Here is a 14,360-nt window from a genome sequence, read left to right as displayed (position 1 = left end):
ACTGCTGCCAGAACCACCCTTATGCACCAATAAATTAAATGATGGGCTACTAAACTGAAAAGAAACTTGACTAGTTTTAGTACTGTCACAAGTTTCTTATCACCTTTAAAAATGTGATCTAACTGTTCCAAGTACCTAAACTTGGAAAGACTCAATGAGTTCAAAGGTGCTATGCAGGGGCTGAATAACTGAATCTGTGCATGTCAACTGGTTAATCTTATGTGAAACATGGAAGCAAACCAATTCACTGGAATGTTTTGGACCTCCCATGAGAGAGTGGAAAGCTGATGTAAGCAAGTTTGAATACACTCTTGGTTCAGTTCCTATTAGTCAAAGCTTTCCCTAGTGTGTATGTGCTCCGAGAACATGTTGCCACCCTATTTGTCACCATAACTGATTGACATTGTTTTGTGCCAGATAGATTTGAATTTATAGTACATTTCTAGTAGACTTGTTTTGATTTGGTTATATTCTGAACATACCTTTTCTTCAGTGTAGTCTTTAGGTCTGCTAAAAGCCAGTGCAGTTAGGCAAATAACAATAAAATGTGACTTGTGTTAAACTATTCAACCCTTTAAATGCCTGGAATTTTTCCCAAACACTCATACATATTTGGATCTTTAGAGACCCAGCACTTAACTGTACATCTCAAATGGCCAGTGTAAAATTTTCAACAAAAAATATATTGATTTTCATAAATCAGAATGCGCTTTATTGCCATGTATGCTTACACATACAAGGAATTTGTCTTGGTGACAGAAGCTTCCAGTGCACAAACAATACAGCAACAAGACAGATAATAAAATGAAATAAAAAACAAAGTGAATAGAAAAAGTATATATAGAAATGCACAACAGGACAATATATGTATGTACAGTACACAAATCTGTTATATACAGAAGCAAGGGTATGTAGTGGCAGAAGAGGTGTGGTATGTTGGATAAATAGAAATAGACTAAGCTGTGTATTGCACATTAATTATTGCTCAATGGGGCAGTTTTGTTTTTTCAATTAACATTTTTATTGATTCATAGACATATAACAGATAAAAAGCACAACATATATATATATAGAATCAACATTTAACACCCCCTAATACCCCTCTCCAATCACCAACCCCACCCTGACCCCCAACGGACACCCCTGTAGTCACAAATAGAATACACACAAAGAAAAAAAAAATATAATCATATATAATTAAAACTAAGCATCGCTCTCCACAGCTCCTCCCCGAGAGTCCCCCCAAAACAATAAGTAATTGCCCCACTTCCTTTAAAACAAATTCAACCCCCCAGCCTTCTGCTTGAAATCTCCTCGAAAGCAGCCACTCTCCCCATCTCCGCACACCACTCCGGAAATTAGGTCACTCCATCCCCTTCAAATAATTTGACTTCCAATAATAATACTGGTCAGAACCCAATTTTTTTGTGTGTTTATCCCCCAAATTTATGACTGGCCCATCGCCCAAAATACAGAGTCTGGGGCAGAATGAAATTTGAGTGCCTAAAACGTCGCATATAAAACTCTGAACCTTCAACCAAAATTCTAGGATCTTAACACACCCCCAAGAAACATGGGATGTGTCTCCATTTTCCGATTGGCATCGCCTGTAGGTGGGTGTGTCTTTAAGACCAAGCCTATACAATCTAGAGGGGGTCCAATAGAATCTGTGTAAAATCTTAAATTGCATAAGGTGCACCCTTGCATCTCTAGATACAGACTTGACATTTTTTAGAATCCTAGCCCATACTCCTTCCTCCAATACCAAGTTTAAATCTTTCTCCCATAATCTCTTGATAGAAATTAAAGCTCTGTCCCCCAGACTCTGAATTAGCAGGGAGTAATACACTGAATACACTACTATTAGGGGGTTAGGGGGCTCTGGGCAGAGGTAGTAACTTTGTTTGCCTGACAGCTGCATCCCTTGAGGATGGACGGGTGCACTGGTCCTCGCTCATCCCCTAAATCTCTCACCTCTGGCTCCAAGTGCCAACCCTTGGAAAACGGCTTCAGCTGGCTAGCTAAATGACTGTGAGGGGGTGGTGCTGACATGGCACCGCTGGGCGGAATTAAGTCAACGGTCAGGGTGGATGTCTCCCCAGATGGATTCAATGGCCTCGTGTCCAGGACCAAGTCGAGCTTCCGAGTGGGAGGATATCGGCTGTGGTCCGGCCCGAAGAGGATTGGGCACCACCAGGTGACTTCTGCCCAAGATACACTGCATGACAATGAGCAACACATCTTCTTTCATACCGGATCGGCCACCACCCGTGTCAACAAGGGCCGCGCCATTCCTCTTCTACCATGTCGATGGTGACAAGTCAGCTACTGGTGGAACAATTCGCGGCAGAGAGAACATTGCCATTGCTACATGGAATGTAAGAACACTTGCCCAAGCAGGAAAAATGCAGGAACTCACACACAAGTTGAAAAGATACGCATATTGTGGGTCTTTGTGAAGTGAGATGGAAGATCTTCTGTGAACAAATAGCACAAGAAGGCCATGCATTCAATTCAATACTACAGTGGAGAAATCGACAAACGAGTCAACGTAGTAGGTTTCCTGGTCCGTAAAAATGCAAAGAATGCAGTCCTTAGCTGCTGCCCAGTTACCAGCAGGCTAATGTCCATCCGCCTATGCATATGCCCCAACATCAAACTATGATGATGAGTATGTAGAAGAGTTTTACACCCAACTCCAAAATATCATGGACAATGTGAAAAAGAAGGACATCTTGATCATCCAGGAAGATTGGAATGCCAAAGTAAGAACTGACACCCTAAAGGATTGGAAAGACACCTGTGGCCCGTCTTGCAATGCAAAAACCAACGAGCGGGGACTACTCTTTCTGGAGTTTGCCAGATATGATGACATGGTCCTTGCCAACACGCTGGGTGAGCACAAGGCTTCCTGACGCTGGACATGGCATGCACCTGGTGTAACCCATCACAACCAGATTGATTACATCCTGGTCCAGAATCGGTTTTGATCTGGCATCAGCAGAGCTAAAACGAGGACGTTTCCTGGTGCTGATGTCGGAAGTGACCATGACTTGGTGATACTAACCTTTAGAGTAAGGCTGAAGAAGGTCAGAAAGCCAAAAAACACCTGGCTGAAATTTAACCTAGAAAAATTAAGAGACCCTAGCATTGCAGAAGCCTTCCAAGCCACCATCAGAGGGAAGTTTGCTCCACTGCTTGTTCTGGATGATATCATGATAGGAACAGCCACTAAAATACTTTGGAAACAGCACCAAAAGTCACAACCCTGGGTCACAGACAAGATCCTAGAACTGTGTGATGACAGGAGGAAATTGAAGATTGTTAGACACACCACAAGGACAAAAGAGTACAATAAAATCAGCAATGAAATAAGAAGACAAATGAAAAAGGCTAAAGAAGACTGGATAGAGAATAAGTGCACACAAATAGAAGACTGCTTAAACAATAACAACAGCAGACAAGCATTCCAGCTAGTAAAGGACTTGATGCAAGAGAAGCAGGCAAGAGTGAGTACCATTAAGGACAAAGAGGGGAAATGCATGACAGAAGAGCAAGACATAATAAATAGGTGGACAGAGTATTGCTTTGACCTCTACAACTACCAGGCCTGCGGAGATCCCAACATACTAACTAGTCAAGAATCAACGAACGAGGATGATCACCCAATACTGCGAGAAGAAGTGGAGGCAGCCATCAAGTCTCTGAAGGACGGAAAAGCAGTAGGTGTTGACAACATTCCCGCAGAGCTAATTAAGTGTGGAGGAGAAGCGGTAGTAGAGGTCCTCACCAGAATCTGCAACAAGATCTGGCAGACTGGAATGTGGCCGACACCCTGGACACAGTCACTCATCATAACTCTCACAAAAAAAGGCAACCTACAGCTCTGCCAGAACTATAGAACTATCAGCCTTATAAGCCATACCAGCAAAGTGATGCTCAAAGTCATACTCAACAGATTAAGACCACAGGCAGAAGAAATCATAGCAGAAGAACAGGCTGGATTTCGCAGTGGTCGTAGCACTACAGAACACATTTTCAACTTAAGGATTCTATGCGAAAAGTACACACAACGCCAGCAGAACATCTACCACGTCTTCATGGAATTCAAAAAGTTTTTTGATTGAGTCTGGCATGAAGCTCTTTGGGCCACCATGAGAAATTACAACATGGGCAGGAAGCTAATAGAGACCATTCAACAGCTGTACACCAAAGCTAGCAGTACCGTTCTACTCCAGGGCCAAATTGGAAAATGGTTCCGCACGACTGTCGGTGTCCGTCAAGGATGCCTCCTATCTCCTTTTTTTTCTTCAATATATTCCTGGAACGTATTATGACCGATGCCCTCGAGGACCACCATGGGACTGTCAGCATTGAAGGGCGTACCATCACCAACCTCCGTTTCGCCGATGACATCGATGGCTTGGCAGGAAGCAAAGAGGAGCTGGCAAATCTAGTGAACCTCCTGGATAAAAAATCAACCAGATATGGCATGGAGAAAACCAAGATCATGACAAACTCCACCCAACCCATCACTAAGAACATCTTAGTGAATGGACAAAAGCTGGAAGAGGTCCACCAGTTCAAGTACCTGGGTGCCATCATCAGTGAAGAGGGGTCCAGGCCTGAAATCCTTGACAGGGCAGCACTAACAACAGCTGTGCTTGCCAAACTCAAGCCCATCTGGAGAGACAGTAAAATCAGTCTCAAATCCAAACTCAAGCTACTGCATGCACTGGTCATGTCTATCTTCCTGTATGCTTGCGAAACATGGACGCTGACAGCAGAACTAGAAAGAAAAATCAAGACCGTGGAGATGAGATGTTATCGTAGAATCTTGGGCATCTCATATATGGACCACATCACCAACGAAGAGGTCCAAAGAAGAATTAAGGCACAAGGCCATTATGAAGACCTGTTGGCCATCGTAAAAAGAAGAAAGATGCGGTGGTATGGACATGTCACTAGGAGCGATGGTCTGTCAAAGACCATTCTTAAAGGGACAGTGCCTGGAGACAGAAGACGAGGCTGACAGAAAAAGAAATGGGTGGATAACATCCCGGAGCGGGCTAGCATGAACTTCACCACAACCCAGATGCTCGCCCATGACCGACAGAAATCTAGGAAGAAGGTGTTCAACTCAACCATACAGCGACCCACAAACCAGAAGGGTTAAGGGACAAATGAAGAATACACTGATGCCTCATGACCTTTTCCAAAAGCAGTAATCACCACTCCCAGAGTATCTGCCGCTTTAGGGGGGTGTACGCTACTCCCAAAAACAATACAGAGCAGGTTGCGTAGCTGTAAATACCTATAAAACTGAGATCTGGGTAACTCAAAGTGTTGAACCAAATTTTCAAAAGATCTCAACACTCCACTCTCATATAGGTCACAGAGTGTAGTAACCCCCCTCACAATCCACTCTGACCAGCAGAAAGGGGACTTATTAATACATCATTAGGGTTCAGCCATATGCTTGAGGCAACATTTAAATAAATGTCCGAATTAAACACTCTGGACACTTCTGTCCTTACCGAGTGAAAATGCGAGATAACTGGGTGTAACTTCTCCGGTTAGTTTGATAGAAAGGCTTTGCAATGGCAAAATAGGGGCAAGAACTTCCTGTTCAATACAAAACCAGGGAGAGGCTCTCTCAGGTGGAAGCGACCAATGAGCCAAATGTCTGAGACCGAATGCATAATAATAAAACAAAATCTTGGGTAGGCCTAGCCCATCTTTGTCAATCGGCCTATGTAACTTATTAAAATGTAATCTAGGACGCTTACCATTCCAAATGAAAGACTTTGCTATGCTATCAAATTGCTTGAAATAAGAGAGAGGGACATCTACAGGAAGATATTGTAGCAGGTAGTTACATTTTGGAATACAGTTCATTTTAATAATATTAACCTTCCCAATAATAGATAAATGTAATGAAGCCCACCTGTCCACATTGCTTGAAAACCTTTTTATTAAGGGGTCAAAATTAACTCTAACTAAATCAGACAAATTTGCTGGGAATAAAATGCCCAAATACTTAATGCCCTGTTTGGGCCACTGGAAGGCACCCGGCTGGAAAGCCGTTACTGGGCAGTACGCTGTCAGAGCCAAAGCTTCGGATTTAGACCAATTGACTCTGTATCCTGAGAACTTAGAAAAGGAATTAATAATTCTGTGGAGGCAAGGCATGGATCTAATGGGGTCGGAGACGTATAATAAAATATCAGCTGCGTAAAGCAAAAGCTAATGTGCCTTACTTCCTGCCACCACCCCTGGAAATTCATCTTCCTTTCTTATCACGACTGCTAATTGTTCCAAGGCAAGACAGAACAATAATGGGGAAAGAGGGCAACCCTGCCGGGTGCCCCTATCCAGAGTAAAATAATCTGAAATGAATCCATTTGTTTGTACCACCGCTACCGGATGTCTATAAAGTAACTTAATCCATCCAATAAAAGTATTCCTGAACCCGTATATTTCCAGAATCTTAAAAAGATAATCCCATTCTACCATATCAAACGCCTTTTCGGCGTCAAGTGAGATGGCAGTGACCGGAGTCTGATCATTCGCCACTGACCACATGATATTGATGAAACGCCTAATGTTATCAGAAGAGCTGTGGCCCGAATAAACCCTACCTGATCTATATGTAAAAGAGATGTCATAACTTTACTTAATCGGTTAGCCAAAATTTTTAACAATATTGTTACGTCTAGCTGGATCAGGGAAATTGGATGGTAACTCTTACACTTGCATGGATCTTTGTCCCTTTTAAGAATCAGACTGATCCGGGCTTGTGTCATGGTTGGCGGAAGCTTTCCATTCTTTAATGATTCCATATAAACTTCTAACAAAAGTGGAGCCAGTTCTATAGCATAAGATCTAAAAAAATTCAGCAGCAAAGCCATCTGGCCCTGGAGCCTTGACTGTAGGCAAGGCATTAATTACCTCACAAGGTTATCTCAGAATCAAGAGAATTTTTTTGCTCAGCCATCAGTTTAAGGAGTTCTGATGGTTCCACAAAATTTCTAATATCTTCATCAGTAGACGAAGATGTGGAACTATAGAGATCAAGATAGAATTCGTTAAAAGCATTATTAATATCAATGGCCAAGGTAAGAATACCAGCAGATTTCACTGAGGGAATGGTAGAAAAAGACTCTTTCTTTTTTTATCTAGCCAGAAGTTTTCTTGCTTTGTCCCCCGACTCAAAGTATGATTGTCTTGCACTGAATAGTGAAAACTCCACCTTCTGCGACAAAATAGTATTATATCTGTATTTCAATCGACTCAATTCTCTGAGGCCATCAGACAACATTCTGCGCTTCAGCTCTGCCTCAGCACTTTTAATACTCCCTTCCAAGTCCACAAGATCTCATACTTTGGATTTTTTGATGAATGAGGCATACTGTATGATCCGACCCATAAGAACCGCTTTAAGTGCCTCCAAAGCCATGCCCACAGAGGATACGGAGGACCAGTTGATCTCCATATAAACATTGATGCCAACTATATGATTTCTTTTTCTCCGTATGTGGCAACACCTCTAAACGCGCCAGGGTGTGATCTGAGACTAAGATGTTTCCAATTGAGCAATCCACAACAGATGAAATGAGGGACTTAGATATACAAAAAAATCTATTCTAGAATAAATCTTATGGACTGATGAAAAAAATGTATAGTCCCAACTAGATGGTTTTGAAAAGTCTTCAAATATCTGTAAGACCAAGATTTAAGGCTTGCAACATCCCTTCAAGATCTATAAAAAAGCACTGATCAACAGCGTTAGGTGCGTAAATATTAGCCAAAATCAACTGTTGGCCCCGGATTTTCTGCTAAAACAATAATGACTCTTCCTAATGTATCTTTAATCTGTTTGAGACTTTTGGATTGTTGAGGTTTACTTATCAGTGTAATGACTCCCCTGCTCTTACTTGAGCCAGCACTAAAGAAAACCCCATATCTCCCCAAATTTTTCAGCTTCATGAGGGGAAAGATGCGTTTCTTGATGAAACACTGTCATATTTCTTACGTTTAAGAAAAGAAATAACCTTCCTTCTTTTTATGGGGTGCCCCAACCCATTCACATTCCATATGGAGAGAGACAGTCCGCTCATATTAACATTTGGCATTTTGACATATGAGAAAAAATAGATTGTGTGTCAAAAATAAAATTATAAAGACCACATTCCAACACTGGTGCAACAATCAACCCCCGAACATCCCCCAGAACAAAACAAAAACAGAAAAAAGAAAAACGTGCGCATTAACCCCGCGCATAACAGCGCCAACCGGCGTCCATCCTTCTAAACTCAAACAGTCCATGTAGGCCTATGAGAGTCCCTGCTACAACTTTGCCATCGGATTACTCAAGTCTGGTGCTTATATAGAAATTTGAGACAGAATTACACAACAGAAAATAATCTATAAAACAAACTCCAGCCAATAGGCAGAATAAGCACAAAGAACGTGTAGATTCATCCACATAACTGTCCCGAAGGTATGTTCCTCCAAAAAACAAGCTCCAGACGCTAGCGGAACCAGCACAAAAAAAAAAAAAGCTGTTCAGCTTCATCGGGCAGTCAAACTAATGTTCAGTGAGCCGGCCCATTCGGCTGTTACCTGAGTATAACAAATGCCCTAATTACTCTAATGATTTGCAAGAAATATTCCACAAAACAAACAAACAAAGGAGGCATAAACAAAAAGAATGTGCAGATTAATCTACAAACTGTCCCGAAGGAGTGTGTGGCAGCGGGGGCGTGGTCAAGCATTTCTCCGGAGAGAGAGAAAGCGGAAAGGGCACTTACACCTGAGCTAAATTATGTCTAACACCTGTCTCTAATTTCAGTGAGCACGGGGAGAGTGGCATAAAAGGGCCACACCACCTGTAGATGCGGTGAGAGAGAGAGAGATTGGCACAAGAAAGGCCACAGCGTGATATGTTATGCAATTGATGTAATGAAGTGACACGACCTAAGGAACTATTTGTTTGTGAAACTGTTAAGTGTGTGGAACTGTAAGCGACAGGGTGCTCAATTAAACACATACCTGAATCAGGAAACCTTGCTTCTTGCCTCCTCCTTCCATTGAGAAGTGTTACAGAGTGTTATTCCACAAAACAAACTCCAGCCGCTAGGTGGGACCAACACAAAAAGAAACAAAAAAGGTGCTCAGCTTTCTCAGACAGTCAAGAGAATGTTCAGTGAGTCAGGACCACTCGGCTGCATCGAGAGCATCGCACAATGACCCACTCATTCCACTGACTTTATGAAGGACATCGTTTGCTGTGGACATGTAAATATTTTACAGTCATCCTTAGCATCTATTCACAGCTTGGCCGGAAACATCAGTTCAAAAGCGACCTTCCATTGATGTAAGTGTTTCTTGCATTCCTTGAATTGATCACGTTTCTCTCTTGTCGAATTCGCAAAGTCTGGGAACAAGATAATGCTGTGGTTCTTCCAAGAAAGCCTTCCTTTACCCCTCGCCTTGCGTAACACAAGATCATTATCGGATGATCTCAGAAATTTGGCCAGAATTGATCGGGGCCTGTCTCCCTCAGCAGATCTCCGAGCCGGAACTCTGTGAGCTCGCTCGATTTCCAGCTTATGGCCTGTTATGTCTAGCAGACTCGAGAATAGTTCGTCTAGGAATTTCACCATATCTTGGCCTTCTTTGACCTCAGGAATTCCAACAGTTCGGACGTTGTTTGATCTGTTTCTCGACATCCCCCACTCTTGTAACCAACACCACGAATTCCGTCTCCATGGCAGTGATCGATCGACGTATTACAGCAAGATCCTCCAAGTCAGCAATGACCTTCGTCAGCATTGCCATCGTGTTCAACAGTTGACGCTGAATCTCTTTCACCTCAATGGCCAAATTGAGTCCCTGGTCTGTGGCCTTGTCAGGGGTATCAGCTTGAGCACGTAAGTGTCTTTTAATGTCTCCAGAGCCTGAGGATTTTGAATTCTTTGACATATTGTCTTCATAGAACAGTTATGAAACAGGGTGTATCGAATCTCACCGGTTTATGACACAAAAAGTATTAAAACTTTAACGCGTCTGAAACTCGCATGGCGCCACACGACTCCCAATGGGGCAGTTTTAACTGTTCATGAGATGGATAGCCTGAGGGAAAAAACTGCTCTTGTGCCTGATGTTTCTGATGCTCAGTGCTCTGTAGCGCCTGCCAGAAGCCAAAAGGTCCAAAAATTAGTGGACTGGGTGAGTGGGGTCAAAGAGATAATGCTACAAATCTACAACAAAATTCATTACTTTCAAACTGAAATTTCATGAGACACAACTGGCTGTCAAAAACATATTGAGCTATGCATAACACAAGATACACACGATCTACACATAAGTTACACATTGATAACACATACTGTATATATTTTCTCAGCCACTTATTGAGTCTAAATAGATGCACAACATAATTTCACTAGTACACCCAAATGACAATAGTCATATCATACTGTTCATGTGTTAAACTTGCTATAGTTTTGTAACATAAATTCGTATTTGGGTCAAAAGGAGGAAGCGGGGCACAGCGATTCCAACTCAGGAATGTCACTTTTTATTAACAGAAAATAAAGACGTTTACTTAAAGCTCAATGGTGAAGCTTCAATTCAACCACACAAACAGCTTCTCAGCCGTGCTGTCTCTGCCTTTCTATAGACCGGGCCATCTTTTATCTCCCCCGACTCTCACTATAAACATGAAAATGGTAATTAGTCACAATTCATCTCAGGTGGATGTCCTTACCACTCTCCTTCTCCACAGACGGGCGCTTGACCATGCCCTCACCTCCACAAGTTTACTTTATGTTGTTACATAAAATAGCAATGTCAATCACTGAAACATCAGTGCCACCCTAAGAAAAAGCATGTATAATATGTATTTATATATGACCGGAAGTAAACAATTATTGTGAAAAGGACTGAAATACAAGTGCGTAGCCAGGAAATTACTTTTGGGTGGGCCCCAATAAATATGGATGGGCCAAGTTCTCACCCAAATTGTTATTACTAAATTTTCCTTAACAACAGAGAAACGGCACATTCAAACAGTTCTTTCACACTTTCAGAAATCCGAATTCATGCTTTTTTTTTTAACTATTTTCTAAATATATATTTGAAGTCAAAGAATAATTTCCAATAATTTGTGTGGGCCCAGGCCCACCGTTGGCTATGCCACTGCTTAAATATTGATCTGTTTCTCACCCAAAGCAATTGTATCACTTTAGAAGACATTCGTTTAACCACTGGAGTTGAATGGATTACTTTTACTATGATCGTATGTGCTTTTTGATTTCTGAGTTCTGATCACCATTCACTTGCACTGTATGGACCTACAGAGCTGAGATATTCCCTAAAAACCTTCATTTGTGTTCTGCAGAAGAAAGTAAGTTATACACATTCAGGATGGCATGAGGGTGAGTAAATGATGTGAGAATTTTCATTTTTGGGTGAACTATCCCGTTAAACTCAGGGGCTGAGTTCGGAATTGTAGAAAATTAGAAATTAAAATTTAGAACTTTAAAAAAGAAATTTGTAGGGATGTTGTTAGTTTGTAAAGATTTAAAAATGTGTTATTTCTGTTTTTTTAACAGTAGCGGTTCTAGTTTGTATGGCGCCCTGGGCGGAGCCCGCTTACATTTTGACATCAAAAGCAAAAAAATAGTCAGATGATTTTGATTATGCTAATTTGGATTATTGCCTAGATACAGTCTAACTACTTGATGGAAATGAACCACCTTCTGGTCCTGTTGGTTCCACGCCTTCCTTTGCCATCATTGTGAGAAAATACTGCAGGGGACATTCTTACTACTAAAAGTACATTAAGTGGGTAAATATGTCTGCCAAATTATACTAAATATAATATTTAATAAGAGGTTACATGTAAACTAAATAAAAATACTTTAGTAAATCTTTTACTGATATACATATGCTTTGGTCTACATATTGGCTTCTGTACGTTTCATAATTTGTTGTGAATTGTTTTAATTAAGTTGTGTGATGATTAACATGTTAATTAGACTAAATGTGACCACACAAAATCTTCAGGTTAACTTTTTAGAATCAATTAGAATCACCTTATTTGTAAACGCCCAGTCTGATGAATGAAGACTGTTAATTGAACAGGGAGCGACATCGTTAATGAGCTGCACTCTGCAGGATTCAAAAAGGGATCCACTTGAATAATGAGCTCAGTTGTGGAGTAATGGCAGAAAGTATGGGTACATTTCATCTTTTGGCACTTTGTGTGTGGTTTTGTGCTTTTTGTCATGCTGTTCCACAGTGGAGTAATCTGCCCCAGGTTCCTCAAGCGTCAGTCTTCCAGCAAAGTGAACAACAAGGAGGGATTCCAGCCCGGAGTCGTCAAGCTCTTGCGTTCCTGCCAAGTGATCAGCGTTTTTGGCTCAACAGGCTCCGCAACAGCAGACTCGACGACAAGGGGGAAATCTAGTCCAGAATCCTCAAGCTTCAGTCCTCCAGCAAACCCGAGGAGGGATTTTAGCCCAGCATCCTCAACATGTGTTCCAGCCAAGTGATCAGCGTCTTTTGGCTCAACAGGCCCTGCAACCGCAAACTCAGTTTTCTCAAGCATTTCCACCCAAGCAGCCAGTGGCACAGGCAGAGCCTCTTGACAAGTGTGCTGTAACTGATTATGAGCAGATCCAATGTGGACAACCTGGTATCAGTGCTGCTGAGTGTGATGCTATAAACTGCTGCTTCAATGGACAGCAGTGTTACTATGGGAAAGCCGGTAAGCGTGTTGAGCCAATGAACAGCTTTCCCTGTTAAACTGATTCTCTGTGGTAACTTGCTCTACCTTGAAACAGTGACTGTCCAGTGTATTCGAGATGGCCAGTTTGTGGTTGTGGTGGCTAGAGACGTTACACTGCCTTCACTTAGTCTGGATACAGTCCGTCTGTTGGGTGGAAATGACCCACCTTGTGCTCCAGTTGGGTCCACACCTACCTTTGCCATTTACCAGTTCCCTGTCACTGCTTGTGGCACAAGCATGATGGTGGGTACTGGTGCTTTAGACTTCCTTTGCTTGGCAAGGAGTGGATGCTAACCATGTTCCTGTTTGCAGGAGGACAATGGATATGTGGTGTACGAGAACCGAATGACTTCATCCTATGAAGTGGGGATTGGACCACTTGGTTCCATCACAAGGGACAGTCACTTTGAGTAGGTGATCTATGCTTTAGCTTGCATGCTCTCTGACTTGTGCTACAAGCTCCTTGTTTGTTGTCCAGGCTTCTCTTCCAGTGTAGGTATTCTGGCACTGCTGTTCAAGCTCTGGTTGTGGAGGTCAACACTGTTCCACCACCTCCACCTGTAGCTGCTCCTGGACCCCTCAGAGTGGAGCTTCGCCTGGCAAATGGACAATGTGTCACTAAAGGATGTGCAGAAGGTAATGTACTGCTTCTCTAGATGGCTGTCTTGAAAGTAACCAGGGTTTATAAAACATTGTCCTCCTGCAGAGGATGCTGCGTACACATCCTACTACAGTGACGCTGATTACCCTGTCACAAGAGTCCTACGACAACCTGTGTATGTTGAGGTGCACCTTTTGGAGAGGACTGACCCCAATATTGTCCTGATGCTGGGACATTGCTGGGCAACATCAACCCCTGATCCCCTCAGTCTACCTCGGTGGGACCTTCTAGTTAATGGGTGAGTATAGCCCCAGCATTTGTGTCATTGGTCTGTTTTTGAGCTAGCTCTGACTGTTACTGTGCCTTCCAGATGCCCATACCAGGATGATCGTTACCTTACCACACTGGTTCCTGTGGATGGCTCCTCTGGTCTTCAGTTCCCAACCCACTACAAGCGCTTCATTGTGAAGATGTTCACGTTTGTGGATCCAGCATCACTAGCTCCTCTGCAGGGAATGGTATGACTACCAACCTTCAACACCTCTAATCCCTTAATGGTTCTTCTGAATGCTATGGTTAATCCCCTTCTTGCTCAGGTCTTCATCCACTGTAGTACATCTGTGTGCCATCCCTCTCCCTCTGGCTCCTGTGAGCAGAGCTGCTTCAGGCAAAGTAGGTGTATTTTTACTGTGGGGTTTTATCTTTCTCTTCCCCCCCCCCCCCCCCAGCTTGTACACCACTTTAACCTCTGCCTTCTTGTATTCCAGAAAGGGGTGTTGTTGAGACTGTTGAGAAGGCTGTTGTTTCCAGTGGAGGCATTTTTCTTTATGTAAATTAAAGTTGCTAGACAAGAACAACTGTCTAAGCTGTTTTAATGAGGTGGGGTGTAACAAGTCACTGAGGTTGCAAGCAATACTATGACCATTATAAGTGTGCCAATTAGTACAGAAGGTTATGCAA

The 14,360-nt window shown here is 42.5% G+C and overlaps 1 protein-coding gene across 1 annotated transcript; it reads left to right on the top strand.

Annotated features, from left to right (window-relative positions):
- Positions 1 to 4,333: 4,333 nt before the first annotated feature.
- On the top strand, positions 4,334 to 14,238 carry LOC127415571 (zona pellucida sperm-binding protein 4-like). Its single transcript, XM_051654349.1, has 10 exons — positions 4,334 to 4,950; positions 12,311 to 12,413; positions 12,586 to 12,778; positions 12,855 to 13,042; positions 13,112 to 13,209; positions 13,278 to 13,435; positions 13,506 to 13,698; positions 13,771 to 13,918; positions 13,997 to 14,072; positions 14,168 to 14,238. Exons 1-10 carry the CDS (start codon positions 4,334 to 4,336, stop codon positions 14,236 to 14,238), a joined length of 1,845 nt encoding a protein of 614 aa, XP_051510309.1.
- Positions 14,239 to 14,360: the final 122 nt, after the last annotated feature.

The sequence above is a fragment of the Myxocyprinus asiaticus genome, chromosome 25, assembly GCF_019703515.2.
Source record: "Myxocyprinus asiaticus isolate MX2 ecotype Aquarium Trade chromosome 25, UBuf_Myxa_2, whole genome shotgun sequence".
NCBI classification, from domain to species: Eukaryota; Metazoa; Chordata; class Actinopteri; order Cypriniformes; family Catostomidae; genus Myxocyprinus; species Myxocyprinus asiaticus.
This window is presented reverse-complemented; position numbering and strand designations above follow the sequence as displayed.

What these genes read in the sequence shown, in the direction of transcription:
- LOC127415571 (XM_051654349.1), top strand. Translation starts at nt 4,334, where the DNA reads ATGACCGATGCCCTCGAGGACCACCATGGGACTGTCAGCATTGAAGGG. An exon ending in AAAAGAAGAAAGATGCGGTG is followed by an intron (nt 4,951 to 12,310) that starts GTATGGACATGT and finishes GCTGTTCCACAG; the next exon opens with TGGAGTAATCTGCCCCAGGT. An exon ending in TGGGACCTTCTAGTTAATGG is followed by an intron (nt 13,699 to 13,770) that starts GTGAGTATAGCC and finishes TGTGCCTTCCAG; the next exon opens with ATGCCCATACCAGGATGATC.